Source organism: Gobio gobio, assembly GCF_949357685.1.
Source record: "Gobio gobio genome assembly, chromosome: 8".
In the NCBI taxonomy this organism is placed as follows: Eukaryota; Metazoa; Chordata; class Actinopteri; order Cypriniformes; family Gobionidae; genus Gobio; species Gobio gobio.
The window spans coordinates 20,532,744-20,551,806 of NC_137114.1; the positions used below are offsets into that span (position 1 = coordinate 20,532,744).

At 38.9% G+C, this 19,063-nt stretch overlaps 1 protein-coding gene across 2 annotated transcripts; it reads left to right on the top strand.

Annotated features, from left to right (window-relative positions):
* The first annotated feature begins 337 nt into the window (after positions 1-337).
* On the top strand, positions 338-18,811 carry LOC307130252 (myelin-associated glycoprotein-like). 2 transcript variants are annotated; one of them, XM_079823227.1, is made up of 13 exons: positions 342-384; positions 1,278-1,337; positions 1,454-1,837; positions 1,980-2,276; positions 2,353-2,452; positions 4,475-4,513; positions 10,422-10,454; positions 10,712-10,759; positions 15,673-15,699; positions 15,979-16,020; positions 16,401-16,469; positions 16,624-16,642; positions 16,812-18,809. In XM_079823227.1, exons 2-13 carry the CDS (start codon positions 1,298-1,300, stop codon positions 16,869-16,871), a joined length of 1,158 nt encoding a protein of 385 aa, XP_079679353.1. In that variant the 5' UTR covers positions 342-384; positions 1,278-1,297; the 3' UTR covers positions 16,872-18,809. The 2 variants fall into 2 exon arrangements, 1 of the variants encoding a protein (XP_079679353.1); XR_013817026.1 differs by lacking the exon at positions 15,673-15,699 and having other exon boundaries at positions 338-384; positions 10,712-10,763; positions 15,952-16,020; positions 16,812-18,811.
* The last annotated feature ends 252 nt before the right edge of the window (positions 18,812-19,063 follow it).

Consider the following 19,063-nt stretch of genomic DNA (forward strand, 5'->3'; position numbering starts at 1 on the left):
CAGAGAAAATTCAGTGGTGACTGGTTTTAGATAGGCCTACCAGATACAATGGATATCTTTTCCATAGGTCTAGTAAAGCAGCTGGATTCCCTAAGAATAGAAATTCTGCTTAGTTTGTCAACCCACCTAGATATGAATGTGTCTGTTTGTTTTTAATCAAATAATAAACTTCATCAATTCTCGTATAGGTATGAACTTCGCTTGGATGCTCAGCGTCCTCAAGGGATGCATGAGAAAACGAGAAATGAAATAAAGGTCTGAATTCTCAGATATCTGCGGGCCAAAATATACTTCCTGTTTTGTTTAGGCAGTTTATATCTCTGGTTTGAATTCAGTCAGTCATTCAGTCAGTTAAGGCACACCAGTCACACTCTGAAAAATAAGGTAGGTTCCCTTTCTCTTTTATATAAGTAATATAAATAATATTATATGAATGAAATTTTTTTTCCTGATTATAAGCATAATATGATAATATGATCATATTTGATTAATTATTGCAGGATGTTTTGATGTGTATGATTTAGTGTATGATTCATATTAGAAGCATATGAATCACATTATTATTATTTTTGGTTACACTAAGGTGTCTTTATAATTATAAATTTAGCTACTGAGTAATATTAAGTAACTAAGTAACTGTACTTACTATAGGATTAGGGTTTGGTTTGGTTTAGGGTTGGTTGGTTTTGCAGATGTAAAGGTCTTTTTGCGCTTAAAATATAAATTCTAGAGAAAACATGTCTAGAGAACTGAAACAGGTCTTTGTATTAACCTCAATAATAAAATAATAATAATAATAAAAAAAAAACTCCTAAGCGAGGCCCAAATCTATCTTTAACTTTTTTTCTGCATGTACAATATTGCTTTGTGACTTATTAAGCACAGGCAAATGATGTTTGATGGAAGACTTGTACATGCTTCTCTTCTGTCTTTACTCTCTGACTTATGAAATTTTATATTCTCTTTGTATTTGCTTACAAAAAAAATAATTGATTCAATTTGTTATTTCTTTATCAACAATATCATTTTCCAACAACCCTGTCTACTGATTCTACTTGCATCAATATAAATTTTTTTTTTTTTTCCTCCAAATTGTTATACTGTCAGGTTGATATATATATATATATATATATATATATATATATATATATATATATATATATATATATATATATATGATCACGGTAATTGAAGCCTGTCCAGTGCCCTAGATAAAGATGTTGTTTGCGCAAAGTAATCAGTAATATTTTTTTTTATCAATTTCTGTGCCTCTTTAGTTTCTAGAGTCCAGTCCAGCATGGGTGTACGGGCAGGAGTTCTTCTCTTCTGGCTTCACGGTATGATTAAACATTTTTGTGTGATTACTTTTCAAAAAAATATTTATATTAAGAATTTAAGTATATGTTTTTTAAGTTTATTATCTTTCACTGATTTTATTATTATTATTTTCCAGTTCTTTGTGCTGTCGAGTTTGGTGATGTTTGGAAGGTGCACATAGACTCTGCAATGGAGGCTCTGGTCTCATCTTGTGTCGTGTTGCCCTGTTCATTCAAATACCCTGTTGGAGTACAGCCCTCCAGTCGTATTAAAGGCATGTGGCACATGAAGGACAAATGGGACAATTTCATCTACCACAATGATCCTACAAAGGTTCTAGACAATTTCAAGGGTCGTACAAATCTGGTTGGGTCACTGGGTGGTTTAAACTGCTCCTTGGAGATTGATGAAATCAAAGACCACGACAACGGCCCGTATTGTTTCAGGGTGGAATTAGAGACGTCTAAAACAACACTCAAGCACACCTTTGTGGAAAACTGCGTGACAATTAAGATGATTGGTAAGTTTGCTTTTGAGCTGTCAACCTGTAATTACTACAACTTAATAGGGTCCAAAACAAGAACACAGGCAAAAAAAAATTTTGTGACGTTTTTTTTTCTTTTATTTACCAATATCCTTTGTCATTTAAAATATATGTATAGAGAAAGCATCAAAACCTGAGCTGCTGGGTGAGAATTCTGTGCAAGAGGGTCAACCCACAGTCTTCAAATGCTCTGTCCGGCACACCTGTCCGTCCCATCAGCCCACTCTCAGCTGGAGCCATACTGGAAAAATCATCATGAGCTACAAGGACATTGGACATGGAACATGGGAAGCAGAGTCTCATCTTACCTTCACCCCAACGCAAGAGGATGATCACGGCTCTGTCACATGCACAGTCAAGTACCATGGGAGCGTCCTGGGCGAAATGGAAGCCACTCACTCAATCTTTGTGAAAAGTATAACAATAAAACTGTTTTGTGTAAATATTGTTATAAGTGATCATTTTAAGTAATTAAGTATTTATGTTACCAGAACAAGCAAATCTCAGCCACATCCTCATACCAACCATATCTGGTCTTGGAGCCGCTCTTTTGGTTGGAATACTATGTTTCTTCGTTGTCAAGAGATACAAGTGAGTCTGGATCTGATTTTAACATAATTATCACTGACTAATATTAAGGAATGCTTTCATAAAAACATCTGATATTTGTGTAAATTCCTTAATTTGATGTATAATTGTTTTCTTTTAAAACATACACAAAAATGAAAACCACACATCAAAGAAATTCAAAGTTCAAGATCCATTGAAAAGTAAAATTTTGCTGATGATTCTCATATTAAGTGACAAAAGAAGCAGTTGTTTAATGTTCTTAAGATTTAAGCACTGAAGATAGACCGGTAACACTTTAGTATGGGGAACACATATTCACTATCAACTACGACTTTTGCCTCAATCAACTCTGAATTTACTAGAAAGGTAGTTATTGTAGCGTTTAAGTTTAGGTATTGGGTAGGATTAAGGGATGTAGAATAAGGTCATGCAGAATATGGCATTAATATGTGCTTTATAAGTGCTAATAAACAGTCAATATCCTACGTATATGCATGCTAATAAGCAACTAGTTAATAGTGAGAAATTAAGCCTAAAATAAAGTTACCAAGATGAACTGAAACTCATTTTTTTTTTGTTAGTGCTCTTTGGTGTAGAGTTGTCACTTTATATGATTTTAATTTTAAGTTGATCTTGAACTTTGGATTTGTTTGGTGTGCAGTTTCTTTTTTCATGCTTTGTAAACTGAATCTATGCACCCAGAAAATGCTTTTCATTTACAAATTGGAGCAGGACTTTTTCTTATTCTTTTAAACACTGCACTTATACTGTATGTGAGCATTTGAGAGTGCATTATGACAGTGTTACTCAACTGCTGGGGACCCACATGCCAGAATGAGATGTCTCATTGTTTAATACACTAAGAAGCTGATGAGTTAAATGATACCCCTTTTCCACCAAAGCAGAGCCAGAGCTAGATCGGAGCCAGAGCCTAGTTTCAAATCGGTTCTTTGTGTTTCCACACACAAAGCCCTAGCTCCGAGCCAGGAAAAGTGGTTCTTAAGTAGCACCAAAACATTGCTGGGCTAGAACAGGGCTAGAAGTAAGAACCAATTACGTCAGGCGCTGGGGGCGGGGTCAACAAGACGAACACAAACTTGAGATCCGCCATGTTTGAAATAGCAGCTAATGGAGCTAACAGCTGCTGTTCGTTTGTAATCTCCGTCTATACAAATTACGGCGAACTACATGAATGCGTTGGATTCGCTGTGTTTGCGTTGTGTTTTGATGCCGATGTAGGATCGTAAAGCCATGTGAATGAATAGTAACGCAACGTTTGCATTGTTGATGGAAGGCTTGTTCGCAGCGGTGCTGTGCAGAGACCGATCGCCGTATGATAACGAGTCCAGCGAGAGCATATGACTCCTTATGCTTTTGATTCACTCATGCGTTTTTTTTATATCATATGTGGATCGGTCTGCGCAGTGACGATGCATCTCGAACAAGCCTGGTGTGTGTGTGTGTGTGTGTTTCCCACTGCCCAGGGTTGCCAGGTTTTCACAACAAACCCCCCCAATTGCTACTCAAAACAAGCCCAATCGCGTTCCAGCGGGGGATTCCCCAGTAAAAATCACATTTGGGGGTAAAATATGTGTTTTTTGGCATGGTTGCCTACTAAAATTCGCAATATGGGGCTAAATATCACATAATTGGGGTCGCTTCATCCCGCGGACATGAAAAAACAGCCCGCGGCAAAACCACATACTTGGCAACATTGCCGCTGCCTCGCTAGCGTTGCTGAGAGAGATGAGACGTAAACAGTGACGTAAGACCTGGCTCTGTTGTGGCTCTCAGCCCGTGGAAAAGCAAACGGTTCTTAGAAGGCTCCTCAGTCGAACCAACTATGAACTGGGACTAGCTCTGGCTCTGAATTAGCTCTAGCACTGCCTTGGTGGAAAAGGGGTATCGGTGAGTTTTAATTAGTGAGATATTTAAAGCATTCTGGGTGTTAGGTCCTGAGGACTGGATTTGAGAAACACTGCATTACGACGTTCTGGTATATTTCAGTAATATTTTGTTTTAAATCACTTAAATCTTTCCTAGGAAGCGCATTACAGAGCTCCAGTACAGAAATGACAATGGGTGAGTAACAGCAATTCTACCAGGGAACATTGTAGTCTCTGTCTGTGAATTGTGACTTTTGAGTTATCTTTAGTAGTGTAGTGTATACTAAAAAGCTGATAAAACAAACTTTTAGCATAATATATTTCTGTCAGGACCACTAAGGACCAAAGATGATTGACAATTAGCATACCGTTTGGATGGCGGTATGGTTCTTTTCTGGGTTTTCTGTTCAATATTATTTGTTCTTCAGAGATTCTTCTTGAAATACAATAAGCTGTATGCAAAGTGCCCCACATTTGGTTTTCAACCATTGGAAATGGGTCAAATTCAACAAGGTGAACAGTCACATTGGGATCCGCATATCTCTGGAAGCTTGTTTCCACCTCAATTCTGACTTAATATCATGCAATTCTGACTTTATAACTGTAACGATCGACTGGAGGCAAACTTGGTGATGAACCCATGTGCAATTTATTTACAATCCTAATGTGAACAGATACAGCCCTACTTGACTTAACTAGACTGAACAGTAGGGATGGCAGACACGAAACAGACGTTTCGGTGCTTTGCCGAGATCCCGAAGCGCAGATGTTTCAAAACACTGCTCCGAACTGTGATTCGAAACACCCATGTCACGTGACTATGGCTAAATGAAGCTTCGAAGTGTTTCATCAGGTGGCGCCTGCCGAAACTGCATTGATTAAAGGGGGCGGGAACAAACCACACAGTCACACATCTGTATAAACCTAATTCACCCACAGTTTAAAAGTGAAGAAAATCCATCTTCACCTCGTGGGTTTTTGTGAGAGGAGAGAGATTTTGTGATAGCAGTGATTTTGTGATAGCAGTGAGATTTATAGTGCGCTTTGGTTAGTTATATTTAGGCTAGATTTAAATTAGATATGTTGACTGATAGGTATAGACAGTGACATATAGTTAGGATAGATATAGTGACACATTCATATAGGCTAAGTTAGATAGTGACAGATAGATAGCACAGCATAAGTTAGATATATAGAATTATATAGATATAGATTCATAGGTGATATATAGATAGATATATTAATAGAATATATAAAAATGGAGGCTCCACGCAAGAGATGCCGTACATCTGTGGTGTGGGAGCATTTCCATTTGGATGCACCAAATAAAGTGAGATGTGTGTAATTTATTGTGATAGGCAGCTAGCCTTCTGCAACAATACATCATCCATGTATTTACATCATCCAAAAATATTTGTGCATGCCAGCAACAAGTGTCCCTTGTGAGAGGATTCTTTCAAAGGCTGGAGAAATTATATGTAAAAAAAGAAGTCGGCTGAGTCCTTCTACAGCAGAGCAATTCATATTTTTGAATAAAAATGTTTTGTGACAAATGTGACACATTGTGGCTTTATTTATTTTATTAATGTTCATTTTGTATAACAAACAAAATATATATAGTTCTTTACAATGACGAGGCTACAGGTTACAAAACCAAGATCATGTAGTTGTCAGACAGATGTTAAAAACAATTTTTTTTACATGGATCATTGTCAAGGTATTTCAGATCAACACATGCAAATAACCACTAGATGGCGCCGTAGAGAATCAGAATCAGAATGAGCTTTATTGCCAGGTATGTTTACACAAACTAGGAATTTGTTGCAGTGACAGAAGCTCCACAGTGCACAGAATGACAGTGACAAGACACAGATAATAAAAATAAAAAATAAAAATAACACAATATACAAATATACAGACAATGTGCAAAATAGCATAGACCCAATATAAAAATTAAAAATAAATTATATAAGCAACATACTATGTACACGTATTTTAGGTTTAAATTACACTCTAAAAAAAAAGTCTCGTAATCATAAGGGAACCTTTTTTAGTGCTATATAGCACCAATTTTGGTGCCTCAGTGGTTCTTCAGAGGTGCTATATAGCACCTTAGTCAAAGAACCAGTGAAGAACCTCTGAAGAACCGGTGAAGAACTTCTGAAGAACCGCTGAAGAACCACTGAAGCACCAAAAATGGTGCTATATAGCACTAAAAAAGGTTCCCCTATGATTACGAGCCAAGAACTATTTTTGGTGCCATATAGAACCTTTTTTTTTTTAGAGTGTAGAAATGTAAATAAGTGTGTTAAAAATAAGTGAATAAAAGTAATGTACAATTGTGTGTGTGTGTGTGTGTGTGTGTGTGTGTGTGTGTGTGTGTGTGTGTGTGTGTGTGTGTGTGTGTGTGTGTGTGTGTGTGTGTGTGTGTGTGTGTGTGTGTGTGTGTGTTTCTCGTTTATTGTGAAGTGTTCATGAGATGGATTGCCTGAGGGTAAAAACTGTTCCTGTGCCTGGTCGTTCTGGTGCTCAGGGCTCTGTAGCGTCGACCAGATGGCAACAGTTCGAAGAGGGAGTGTGCTGGATGAGAGGGGTCCAGAGTGATTTTTCCAGCCCTTTTACGTACTCTGGATAAGTACAGATCTTGGAGAGTAGGTAGGGTTGTACCAGTGATTCGCTCAGCAGACCGCACTACCCTCTGTAGTCTCCTGAGGTCAGATCTGGTAGCTGAGCTGTACCAGACGGTAATTGAAGTGCATAGGATGGATTCAATGATGGCAGAATAAAACCGTTTCAGCAGTTCCTGTGGCAGATTGAACTTCCTCAGTCGGCGGAGGAAGTACAACCTCTGTTGGGCTTTTTTCCCAATGGAGGCAATGTGAATGTCCCACTTCAGGTCCTGAGAGATGGTGGTGCCCAGGAACCTGAATGACTCCACTGTTTTTACAGTGCTGTCCATGATGGTGAGTGGGGGGAGAGCAGGGGGGTTTCTCCTGAAGTCCACGATCATCTCCATTGTTTTGAGCGTGTTAAGCTCCAAGTTGTTCTGACTACACCAGACAGCCAGCTCTTTAGCCTCCTGTCTGTAAGCAGACTCGTCACCGTCCCGGATGAGGCCGATGACTGTGGTGTCGTCCGCAAACTTCAGGAGCTTGACAGAGGGGTCTTTAGAGGTGCAGTCGTTGGTATAGAAGGAGAAGAGCAGTGGGGAGAGAACACAGCCTTGAGGAGCTCCAGTGCTGATGGTGGGGGTGCTGGATGAGAATTTACCCAGCCTCACAAGCTGCTGCCGGTCTGTCAGGAAGCTGGTGATCCTTTGACAGACAGAGGTGGGCACGGAGAGCTGAGTTAGTTTGGGCAGGAGGAGGTTTGGGATGATAGTGTTGAAAGCCGAGCTGAAGTCCACAAACAGGATCCTTACATTAGTCCCTGGTTTATCCAGATGTTGCAGGATGAAGTGCAGACCCATGTTTACTGCATCATCCACAGACCTGTTTGCTCTGTAAGCAAACTGCAGGGGGCCCAGTAAGGGTCCGGTGATGTCCTTCAGATAAGCCAGAACCAGTTTTTCGAATGACTTCATGACGACAGACGTTAGTGCCACAGGTCTGTAGTCATTAAGTCCTGTTGTCTTGGAGTTCTTTGGAACCGGGATGATGGTGGAGCGTTTGAAGCAGGAGGGAACCTCGCACAACTCCAGAGATCTATTGAAGATCTGTGAAAAGATGGGGGCCAGCTGATCAGCACAGGTTTTCAGACAGGCTGGTGTTACACCATCTGGGCCTGGTGCTTTTTTCCTTTTGTTCTTCCTGAAGACCTGGCGCACGTCATCTTCACTGATCTGAAGTGGAGGAGTGGGGGAGAGGGGGGTTGTTGGTGTTAATGGTGTTCTTTCAAACCTGCAATAGAACTCGTTCAGTTCGTCTGCCAGTTGTTGATTCACCACAGTGCTGAGGGATGGTGACTTGTAGTTGGTGATGGCTTTCAGACCTTTCCACACTGATGAGGAGTCGTTGGAATAGAACTGGTTCCTTAGTATTTCGGAATAGTTCCTCTTTGCCAATTTTATCTCCTTTTTTAGTGTGTATTTGGCCTGTTTATACAAGACTCTGTCCCCATTCCTGTAGGAATCTTCTTTGGCCTGACGGAGCTGTCTGAGTTTTGCAGTGAACCACGTTTTGTCATTGTTGTAAGTTAGATGAGTCCTGGTAGGAATGCACATATCTTCACAGAAACTGATATATGAAGTAACAGTATCTGTAAGCTCATCCAGGTCGGTGGCAGCAGCTTCAAAAACACTCCAATCAGACCAATCGAAACAGGCTTGTAAAGCCCGCTCTGTTTCAGTGGTCCATCTCTTTACAGGCTTTGCTACAGGTTTAGCAGATTTAAGTTTTTGCCTGTAGGTTGGTATGAGATGAAATAGGCAGTGATCAGAGAGCCCCAAAGCTGCCCGTGGGACAGAGTGATATGCATTCCTTATTACTGTGTAACAATGGTCCAGTATATTACTTTCTCTGGTGGGACAAGTAACATGCTGTCTGTATTTTGGCAGTTCATTGGAGAGATTTGCTTTGTTAAAATCTCCAAGAATGATTAAGACAGAGTCCGGGTGCTTTTGTTCGGTCTCTGTAATCTGATCGGCAAGTTTCTGTAACGCCTGGTTCACGTGCGCTTGTGGTGGGATGTAGATGCTTACGAGAATGAACGAGCAGAACTCTTGTGGCGAATAGAACGGCTTGCAGTTAATGAAAAACGCTTCTAGATCAGTACAGCACATTTTCGTTAATACTGTTACATCTCTACACCACCTTTCGTTGATGTAAAAGCATGTCCCGCCGCACACGCGATTTCCCCGTTGATTCTGTGTCGCGATCCGCTCTAAACAGCTGATAACCCGGCAGATGAAGCGCGCTGTCCGATATCGCGTCATTCAGCCAGGTTTCCGCGAAACACAGAGCAGCAGAGTTTGAAAAATCCTTATTAGTTCGGGAGAGCAGAAGAAGTTCGTCCGTTTTGTGCGGAAGAGAGCGGAGGTTCGCCAGATGTATACTAGGCATCGCCGTCCGAAATCCGCGCTGTCGAAGCTTCACAAGTGCGCCGGCCCGCTTGCCCCGTCTGCGCGTCCTGAAGCGTTTGAACAGTGCAGCCACTCCACTAACTACAACGTTCAGCAAAACGTCCAAATAATTGAAAACCGGTTTGAGATTCTGAGGTGCGTTCTGCCGAATGCTCAGCAGTTCATCCCTGGTAAAACAGATCATGTTTCCAAAACAAAAAAACAGGTAAAACTAACAAAAACACAACAACAACTGGGGAGCTCAGCACAGAGGCTGCCATCCACGGCGCCATCATGATCGATAAAGAGACGGGTGTCAGATTGATTCGAAGCTTCGAAACAATATGGCACATTTGCTTCAACTGCTTCAGTGCTTCACGAAGCCTCGGTCTGCCCATCACTACTGAACATGACTTGAACTAAACTTGAAATCAACATAAACCTGGACTTGACATAAATAAACTCACCAACAGAGGTTTACACTAACAGTACTCAATACTTGACAAAGACACATGGCAAACATGAGGGGTTAAATACTCAGACTAATGACTAACAAGGAACACATGTGAACAATCAAACAATAAACCAATAAGAGCATGACAACATAGAGCACATGGCAGGATCACATGACACAAACAAGGGAAGCACAAGGCAAACAGGAAATAAAAAATAAGGACAAGAAACTTGAACATGGAAGCCTTTTCCCATTTTCACCCCCCTCTACAAAATATTAGACTACTTAGTAAATATTTTGGTTTTCCTTTTCTGAAAAATAAATAAATAGAGATGAAACTGTGTCTTGACTGGGGTAGAGAGAGGAAGTACATTGTGTTTAAAGATGCTTCCTGCTGATGAAAGATCAGCTGATAAAAGAAGTTTTAGAACCTGCTGCACAAAGATCTGTTTCCAGTGTAATATTACTGTTACTAATTAGAATATGTTAAAATGTAACAATATGAGCCCATAAATAAACAATGTAATTGAAAGTAAAAAGTCATAATTGTTTTACTAAGAATGATAATCTCATGTGTTAAATGCTTTTTAGAGTATGGAGTCAACTATCAAGAATGTCTCGCAGGTACTTATTTTTGAGTCTATTTAATAATTAATTAATCAGCCTCCCTCAGTAATGCATGAACTGAATTAAATCCTTGACTTTCTTCTTTCTCTCTCTGTGTGTGCGTGTGTGTGTGTGTGTGTGTGTGTGTGTGTGTGTGTGTGTGTGTGTGTGTGTGTGTGTGTGTGTGTGTGTGTGTGTGTGTGTGTGTGTGTGTGTGTGTGTGTGTGTGTGTGTGTGTGTGTGTGTGTGTGTGTGTGTGTGTGTGTGATCACCAGATTTCGTTCAGGTGAAGGCAGCAGTGGTCCAGGTGGCAGAGAGCAGAGGCAAGTACACAACGCCTTCTAATGCCCTCTTCTGCAAAACCAGGACAAAACAAATCCTCTAGTGGAAATATATTATATACTTTGGATTTTAGTTATGGTATAGAGTTGTTGGTAACACTCTCTATGAAGTCCAGGCTTATAATAATTTATAGCCCCATTTATACTTATTTATTTACTTAAGTATCATTATTCTATAAATATTTTTATAAAGACTCATTAAGAACTATACTGCATTATAAGAACAGTTATAGTTACATTTATATAATTTTTATAATTACTAGTCATGCATTTTGCTTTTTCAATGCGCATGCTCATAATCCATTTTAATGATTTATAAATGATCAAATATAAAATAGTTCCAGATACACTTGTTTACTTTCAGTTATCAATTATGTCTTTAATGGATAATGTTTGCATTCGAGGTCATGAATGGTAATTTTGATTTGTTATAATCTCCTCAGCCATATACATGGTATTGCTTAAAGCAGTTTGGAATTATACTTTTAAAATAATGTTGCAGTGTTTTGCTAGTATGTAACTCTTTGTATTATTTATTTCTGTTTTCCCATTATTTTCTTACATGGATTATTTTTAAACTTAAAATGTATAATAAGCACATGTTCGAGATTTCTAAAAGTCCCCCTGTGGTAAAAATCAAGGTTATGATGTTGTTTTTTAATATGTGGTGTTTTTTAATATGCTTTAAGACAAACCATGTGCAAATTCATCAGTCAACACCATTGTGACATCACAAACTACCTCGTATCTGAGGGTTGTCCCTCCCTAAAAATGTTATTAAAAACCACACTGTGTATTGTAAATAATATAATTATATATTCTTCAAATAAATGTGTAAGTAGTAAAACAATACAAATGCAGATTTAGCAAAAAATGTGTTTTAAGTTTAGAAGAAGAAGTGGAAGTCGATGTATCAGAATGGTAATGCGTTTTATGCATCGCTCTCTCTACAACTTCAGATACATAATGGTAATTTATATGATTAGCCTTTGGCTTCAATACATTATCAAACAGCTAATAATGTGTTGCTAATGTTACACAAACCATGTTCCCGTTCACCATCTCAGTCTGGCTTCTAAAAGCCAGCATCCTTAGAAATGCTTGAACAATGTCAATGGAGAAAGGCATATTGTGTATCATACCATCATAATATACATCATATACATAATTCACCCGCTATATTTCTAAATGTACCTGATTTTTCATATCAACAGAAAAATTTAGTGGGATAACTTGGCTTCTCTTGAGACTCGCATCATAGTTAATGATATGCTAAAGCTCACCCACATATTTATGTGACTGGTTAGGATATATTTGTGACGTAGAGAACAAGGACGAGTGTCTTTGGTTCACTGCAGTTTTAATGAGAAAATACTCAGCAATGGTGTTTGACTGGTGAATTTGCACATGGTTTGTATAAAAAACGTGTCTGGCTATCACCAGACCAAGCTCAATCTTTAAAGATTCAACATTGGTCTGGGAAGTCTGCTTTGTATTTTCTCCTGCACAAGAGGCGTGATCAACGAGCATAAATCAAATGACTCTGTATGCAATTGGATAGTCCTTCAACCAATCAGACCACAAAATCAATGTTAAATCAATGTACAGGTTTCCAGCCTGAGCTGCAGGGCCAAATCAAATCGTAGGCAGATCAGGCTGGGTTTACCCAGTCTAATAAAAAACACCACACAGACATATAAACAACATTAAAAACCTGATTTTCACAACAGGGAGACTTTAATAATGATTATTTCATTTATAAAGTGAAGATAGAGTAGTGTTGTCAAAAGTACCAACCGCGATACCAAGTCGGTACTGAAATTTAAAAAATGTGCCACTTTGAGCGCTGTTGGGCGGAATCGTAAACACCTCTGACTGGCCATTGTGCTCACATGCTCATCGGATGTGTCTGTGATTGGCTACAATGATCAAGACACGGGAGGATTTGAAAGCACAAGCAGGCATCGACCAGCGGACCAGTAGGCTGATAGGCACCTGCATTCAAACGCTCCTGTGTGTATCTGTGTAAGCGCTCTGTGAAAAGCGTCATTGATGTATATTTATAACATGTTTTTGAAGCGCTGGTCATTGTAGCCAATCATAGACATAGTTGATGAGCGTGTGAGCACAATGGGCAATCGGACCTGTTGACGATTCCGCCCAACAGCGCTCAAAGCGTCACATTTTTTACATTTCAGTACCGATTTGGTATGGCGGTCTGTACTTTTGACAACACTACTATAGAGTGTTATTTTACATTTGATTATATTACTGTTAGACCTACATGAAAATCTTAAAGGGATAATTCACCCAAAATGTATACCATAATTTACTCACCCTAAAGCAATCCTAGGTGTATGACATTCTTCTTTCAGACAAATACAGTCGGAGTTCTATTAAAAAATGTCCTGGTTCTTCCAAGCTTTATAATGAAAGTGAATGGCAGCCCAAAATGTAAAGCCCAAAAAAGTGCATCCATCCATTATACAAGTAATCCACATCGATGGGCTTGTGTAAGAAAAATATCCATATTTAAAACTTTATAATGTAAAATATCTAGCTTCCGGCTGACCACCTTCCATATTCAACAAATAAAGTATAACGCCTTGCGCAGTTCATAACGCTACAATCGACTTCATCGCTGTGCCAGTTTTTGTAAGTTGATTATGGAAAGCGGTCCGCCGGAAGCTAGATATTTCACTTTATAACATGTTAAATATGGATATTTTTCTAACTCAAACCCATCAATTCACTTCAGAAGGCCTTTATTAACCCCTTGGTGCCGTGCGGAGCATTTTTATAATGGATGGATGCACTTTTTTTGGCTTTAAATTTTGGGCAGCCATTTACTGCCATTATAAAGCTTGGAAGAGCCAGGACATTTTTAATATGACTGATTGTATTCGTCTGAAAGAAGAATGTCATACACCTATGGCTTGAGGGTGAGTAAATCATGGGGTAATTTTCATTCTTGGGTGAACTATCGTTTTAAAACAGTTTATAAGGAGGTTACATGGGTCAAGAACAACAAAAACAAAAACTTTTTGTTCCATCCATCATCTTCCGCTTATCCGGGGCCGGGTCGCGGGGGCAGCAGTCGAAGCAGAGACACCCAGACTTCCCTCTCCCTAGCCACTTCCTCCAGCTCTTCCGGGGGAACCCCGAGGCGTTCCCAGGCCAGCCGGGAGACATAGTCCCTCCAGCGTGTCCTAGGTCTTCCCCGGGGCCTCCTCCCGGTGGGACGTGCCTGGAACATCTCCCTGGGAAGGCATCCAGGAGGCATCCGAAATAGATGCCCGAGCCACCTCAGCTGGCTCCTCTCGATGTGGAGGAGCAGCGGCTCTACTCCGAGTTCCTCCCGAGTGACTGAGCTCCTCAACCTATCTCTAAGGGAGCGCCCAGCCACCCTACGGAGAAAGCTCATTTCGGCCGCCTGTATCCGGGATCTTGTCCTTTCGGTCATGACCCAGAGCTCATGACCATAGGTGAGAGTAGGAACGTAGATTGACCGGTAAATCGAGAGCTTTGCCTTGCAGCTCAGCTCCTTCTTTACCACGACAGACCGGTACATCGACCGCATTACTGCAGAAGCTGTACCGATCCGTCTGTCAATCTCCCGTTCCATCCTTCCCTCACTCGTGAACAAGACCCCAAGATACCTGAACTCCTCCACTTGAGGCAGGAACTCTCCACCGACCTGAAACGGGCAAGCCACCCTTTTCCGACTGAGAACCATGGCCTCGGACTTGGAGGTGCTGATTCTCATCCCAGCCGCTTCACACTCAGCCGCAAACCGTCCCAGTGCACGCTGAAGGTCCTGGCTCGAGGAGGCCAACACGACAACATCATCCGCAAAAAGCAGTGACGAAATTGTGTGGTCCCCAAACCGGACACTCTCCGGCCCTTGGCTGCGCCTAGAAATTCTGTCCATAAAAATTATGAAAAAAAAAAAGAAACCTTTTTGTTGTTTTCATAAAATACACCATTACTTGCTTTTAACATCGACTTGTTTGTAATTTTGAAAAGTAACAGCACGTCTAGAATCAATAGAATATTGCTTGTAAATTTGTTTGCTTGTGTATTTTGAACACAGTATAAATGTTGGTAACTTTTTGGCTTAATTGTAAGCAAAGTCGCTTATACAGCACTAAATGTTGTTTTATCATTACATTTGACAAATTCAAACAGTCAGAAGCTGTTGTGTGTTACTTATCTTTAGTTATTGAAAAAGTCCCCACACTTTTTTTTCATAAACGTTTATATTCAGCACTGTTGTTGAGGCAGAATGTTTTTCTTCTAACGTTAGGCTACTTATTCCAGCGTGCGGGCAGACAGGGTTGCCAAGTTTTTACAACGAAACCCGCCCAATTGCTAACGTTCCTCAAAACTAGCCAAAAACAAGCCCAATAGCTTTCCAGGGGGGGTTCTCCGGGGAAAAAAGGCATTTGGGGGGTAAAATATGTGTTATTTTGGCAAGGCTGCCTGCTAAAATTCACATTCCTGGGACTGTATATCACATAATTGGGGTCGATTCAACCCGCGGACATGGCAACACAGTGCTGTTGAGTCCTGTTGACATTTGACAACTAACGTTATGCGTCGCTCCCATAGACTGGTCGCTCCGTTGCTCTGATTGGTTGTAGGTCTATCCAATTGAGGTCTTTCCTGGTTCGGTTGAGACACGCCCCATAATCACAGCCCAACGTAGCAGTATCAGACTCAAATTCTGACTAGAATTGAGTATGACGACGTCAGGCTACTAGCTTGTGGTTATCAATTAATGCGCTGTCTTTCGGTACAGTTGTGGGAGGAATGTCAAACATTAATCTGTAAATGACAATAAGACAAGATTAAATTTTCTCATTTGCATTTTTCTGTTTCTCTTTTTGATATAGGAGGTCTATTTGGAGTAGATTTTCAAGGTATTCACGCACTGCTTCTTCTGTCTGTTAAGGCCATCATCGTGCTTGTGTCATTGCAAAGAATATATTAGCCTGGTTTCTGCTTTGAGTAAAATAAAAAGCTCATACTGAACAAAATGAATTATGCCCTCAAAACTAATATTATGGTACTAGTTATGTCAATTGTATTAGTTAGGGAACCATATAATGTTTTCACACCTGGGGAAAAAAAAGTAATTTAACATGGAAATATTTGTTCTGCTGATCCTAAAGATTAATATCTGTTTTTGCATTTTAAAGGAGAGGTCAAGGGCATCAAATTGATAGGAATTTTGACAACAGGTAAGTATCTGCATGTTTGGTTTGATTTTTCTTTTTAAATTATACATATATGGATATATATATATTTTTTTTTAAGATTTTTGATCAATTTTAATTTAACATAGTGTATCATTAATACAATTGTGGAGGTCTAATGCTACAAAATGTTTTTGTAAATGTTTTTGTTTGCTAAAACAGTAGATTATTGTGATATCAACGCCAAAGTCATTTGTCAGGGAATATTTAAAATATTTGTTCCTGTTAATTCCTCTTAATTAATGTTGTGGACAGTGACTTCAATATATCTAAGTATTTTTGTATTGAGCAACTTTCACTACAGGGTGAATTTTTATAAAGCTATTTTTTATTCAAGTATGATGGAGGTTTTTGAATCTTCACAGGGCAAACAATGTATGTACAGTGTCAGGAAACAAGCCTTTCAACAAACCTCCTATGCCATCACCAAAGAGGTACAATGCGTTTGAACTAAATATAGGTCTCTGAATAGATTCATGACATTTTTCTTGCTTAAATCAATTGTCAATAATTGATTTGATTAATGCTTTAATCAATATATTATTTATTTATTTAAACATTCTTTTTTTTCCACATGATTCACCTCAGTAAGGCCAAATGCTACTCTGTGAGTATATACTTTATTCTGTCAACTGCTAAATGTTTGATTTCTTTTCCTGTAGATCATACATAGATTTTCTCTCTTAACTTTTGATTCATAGTATGTTCATATCTGATATGTGTTATTGCCTGTCTAATCTGAGTTCTGTATCTCTTTTAAAATCTTTAATTTCAAGGGTGATGATTTGGATGTTTACAGCAACACGGCAGACCTCAACTTATATGGAAATATCTGATAAAAATAGCATGTCAAAATGCCATGTGTTGCATTTTAAGACTGGCCTAATAGCCTAAACATGTATGCATATATTACTGTATTTACATACTTTATAATGCGTCCTCTTACAAGAAAAAGTTCTATATAGGCTTCAGTCTCTTCATGGCTCTTCATTGAACCCTTTAGGGGTTACCATCATTGGATCATTTTATGGATTTAATTAATAAAAAAAAAATTAAGCAGCCTGCATACATACTTTATGACTATTGAAATAACCCATTAAACACAAAATTGTATCCAGTCATTTAAGACATTTTCATTACATAAAGGCATATAGAGACGTTTAAAGTCGAGTCAAGAAACCTAGGGTTTTGTAATGAACCTTTTTATAAGAGTGTACATTGTACAAGTATAAAAACACTGTAGTTTAGTGTCCAATTTTCACTATTAATAGTTGCTTAGCATGCATATTACTAGGATATTGGCTGTTTATTAGTACTTGTAAATCACATATTAAAGGGGTAGTTCACCCAAAAAGGAAAATTATGTCATCATTTACTCACCCTTAAGTTGTTCCAAACCTGTATGAGTTTCTTTGTTCTGCTGAACACAAACAATGATATTTTGAAGAATGTTTGCAACAAAGCAGATAGAGCAACCATTGACTACCATAGTATTTTTTTCCCTACTATGGTAGTCAATGGTTGCTCTATCTGCTTGGTTACAAACATTCTTCAAAATATCATCTTTTGTGTTCAGCAGAACAAAGAAACTCATACAGGTCTGGAACAACTTGAGGGTGAGTAAATGATGACAGAACTTTCATTTTTGGGTGAACTGCCTTATAGGCAGAATAATGATTCTGCCTAACCCAATACATAGCCTTAACAACTACCTTACTAACTATTTATAAGCAGTAATTAGGACTTTATCGAGGCAAAAGTTGTAGTTAATAGTTAGTTAAAGGAATAGTTCACCCCAAAATGAACATTTCCTGATAATTTACTCACCCTAATGCCATCCAAGATGTTCATGTCTGTCTTTCTTTAGTCGAAAGGAAATTACGTTTCTTGAAGAAAACATTCCAGGATTGTTCATCATATAATGGTTTTCGATTGCAACCAAAATGCTGAAGGTCCAAATCAATGCAGTTTCAAAGTGCTTCGATGGGCTTCAGAGGCTCTGCGTGATCCCAGGTGAGGAATAGGGTGTTATCTAGCAAAATGATCGGTCATTTGCTCGTGTGAAGACTATTACAGATGACCTTTAGCAAAAAAAAAGATAAAACAACGATATTGAACGATTTTGAAGTTGAAAATTGTGTGTTTTTGCTAAAGGGGGTTTGTATTAGTCTTCACAAGAGCGTTTTGTAAACATGGGGGCGGTTCTTCTGCCTATGTCTTTCCAACGTGATTACGTCATCCTTAGCACCTCGCAGAGCAGCACAAGATGAACAATTTAGGTTAAAAAGTATATTCATTTTTATTTATTTTTTAAAATGGCCGATCGTTTCGCTATATAAGACCATATTCCTCATCTGGGATCACACAGAGCCTCTGAAGCCCATCGAAGCGCTTCAGCATTTTGGTTGCGATTGAAAACCATTATATGATGAAAAATCCTGGAATGTTTTCTTCAAGAAACTTATTTTCGACTGAAGAAAGAAAGACATGAACATCTTGGATAAGATGGGGGTGAGTAAATTATCAATACATTTTCATTTCGGGGTGAACTAATCCTTTAATAGGGAGAATTGGACTTCAAATTATTAATGGACATAATTGTCATGTATAGTGCTAAAATACTTTTTTTAAATGAAATACTTAGCTGAACTTTAGCTGAAAGTTAATACTGTGTTTATTTTAGTTTTTTATGAGCAAAAATGACTCAAATGTAAAATAGCATTTTGATGTTTAATTTGTACCATAAAGCTTTAATAAAGTGCATTGCAGTACCTACACTGTTACTCTGGCATCTGTATTTCTATGTGTCATTCCTGCGCTGTTTGGACAGGTGGCTTCAGAATAGTCAAACAAAATGTCATATACCATCTTAAATTCTGGATGTTTCTGGGTCAAAGGATTTACATGTTATTTAAAGCCACAGTTAAAATTATTTACCTACAAAATAACTCCAATCTCTCATTTCATATTGGGGCCAATGTAGGCACGATACCATGCAATATACTGAGGCTAATTCAGGCTAAAGCCC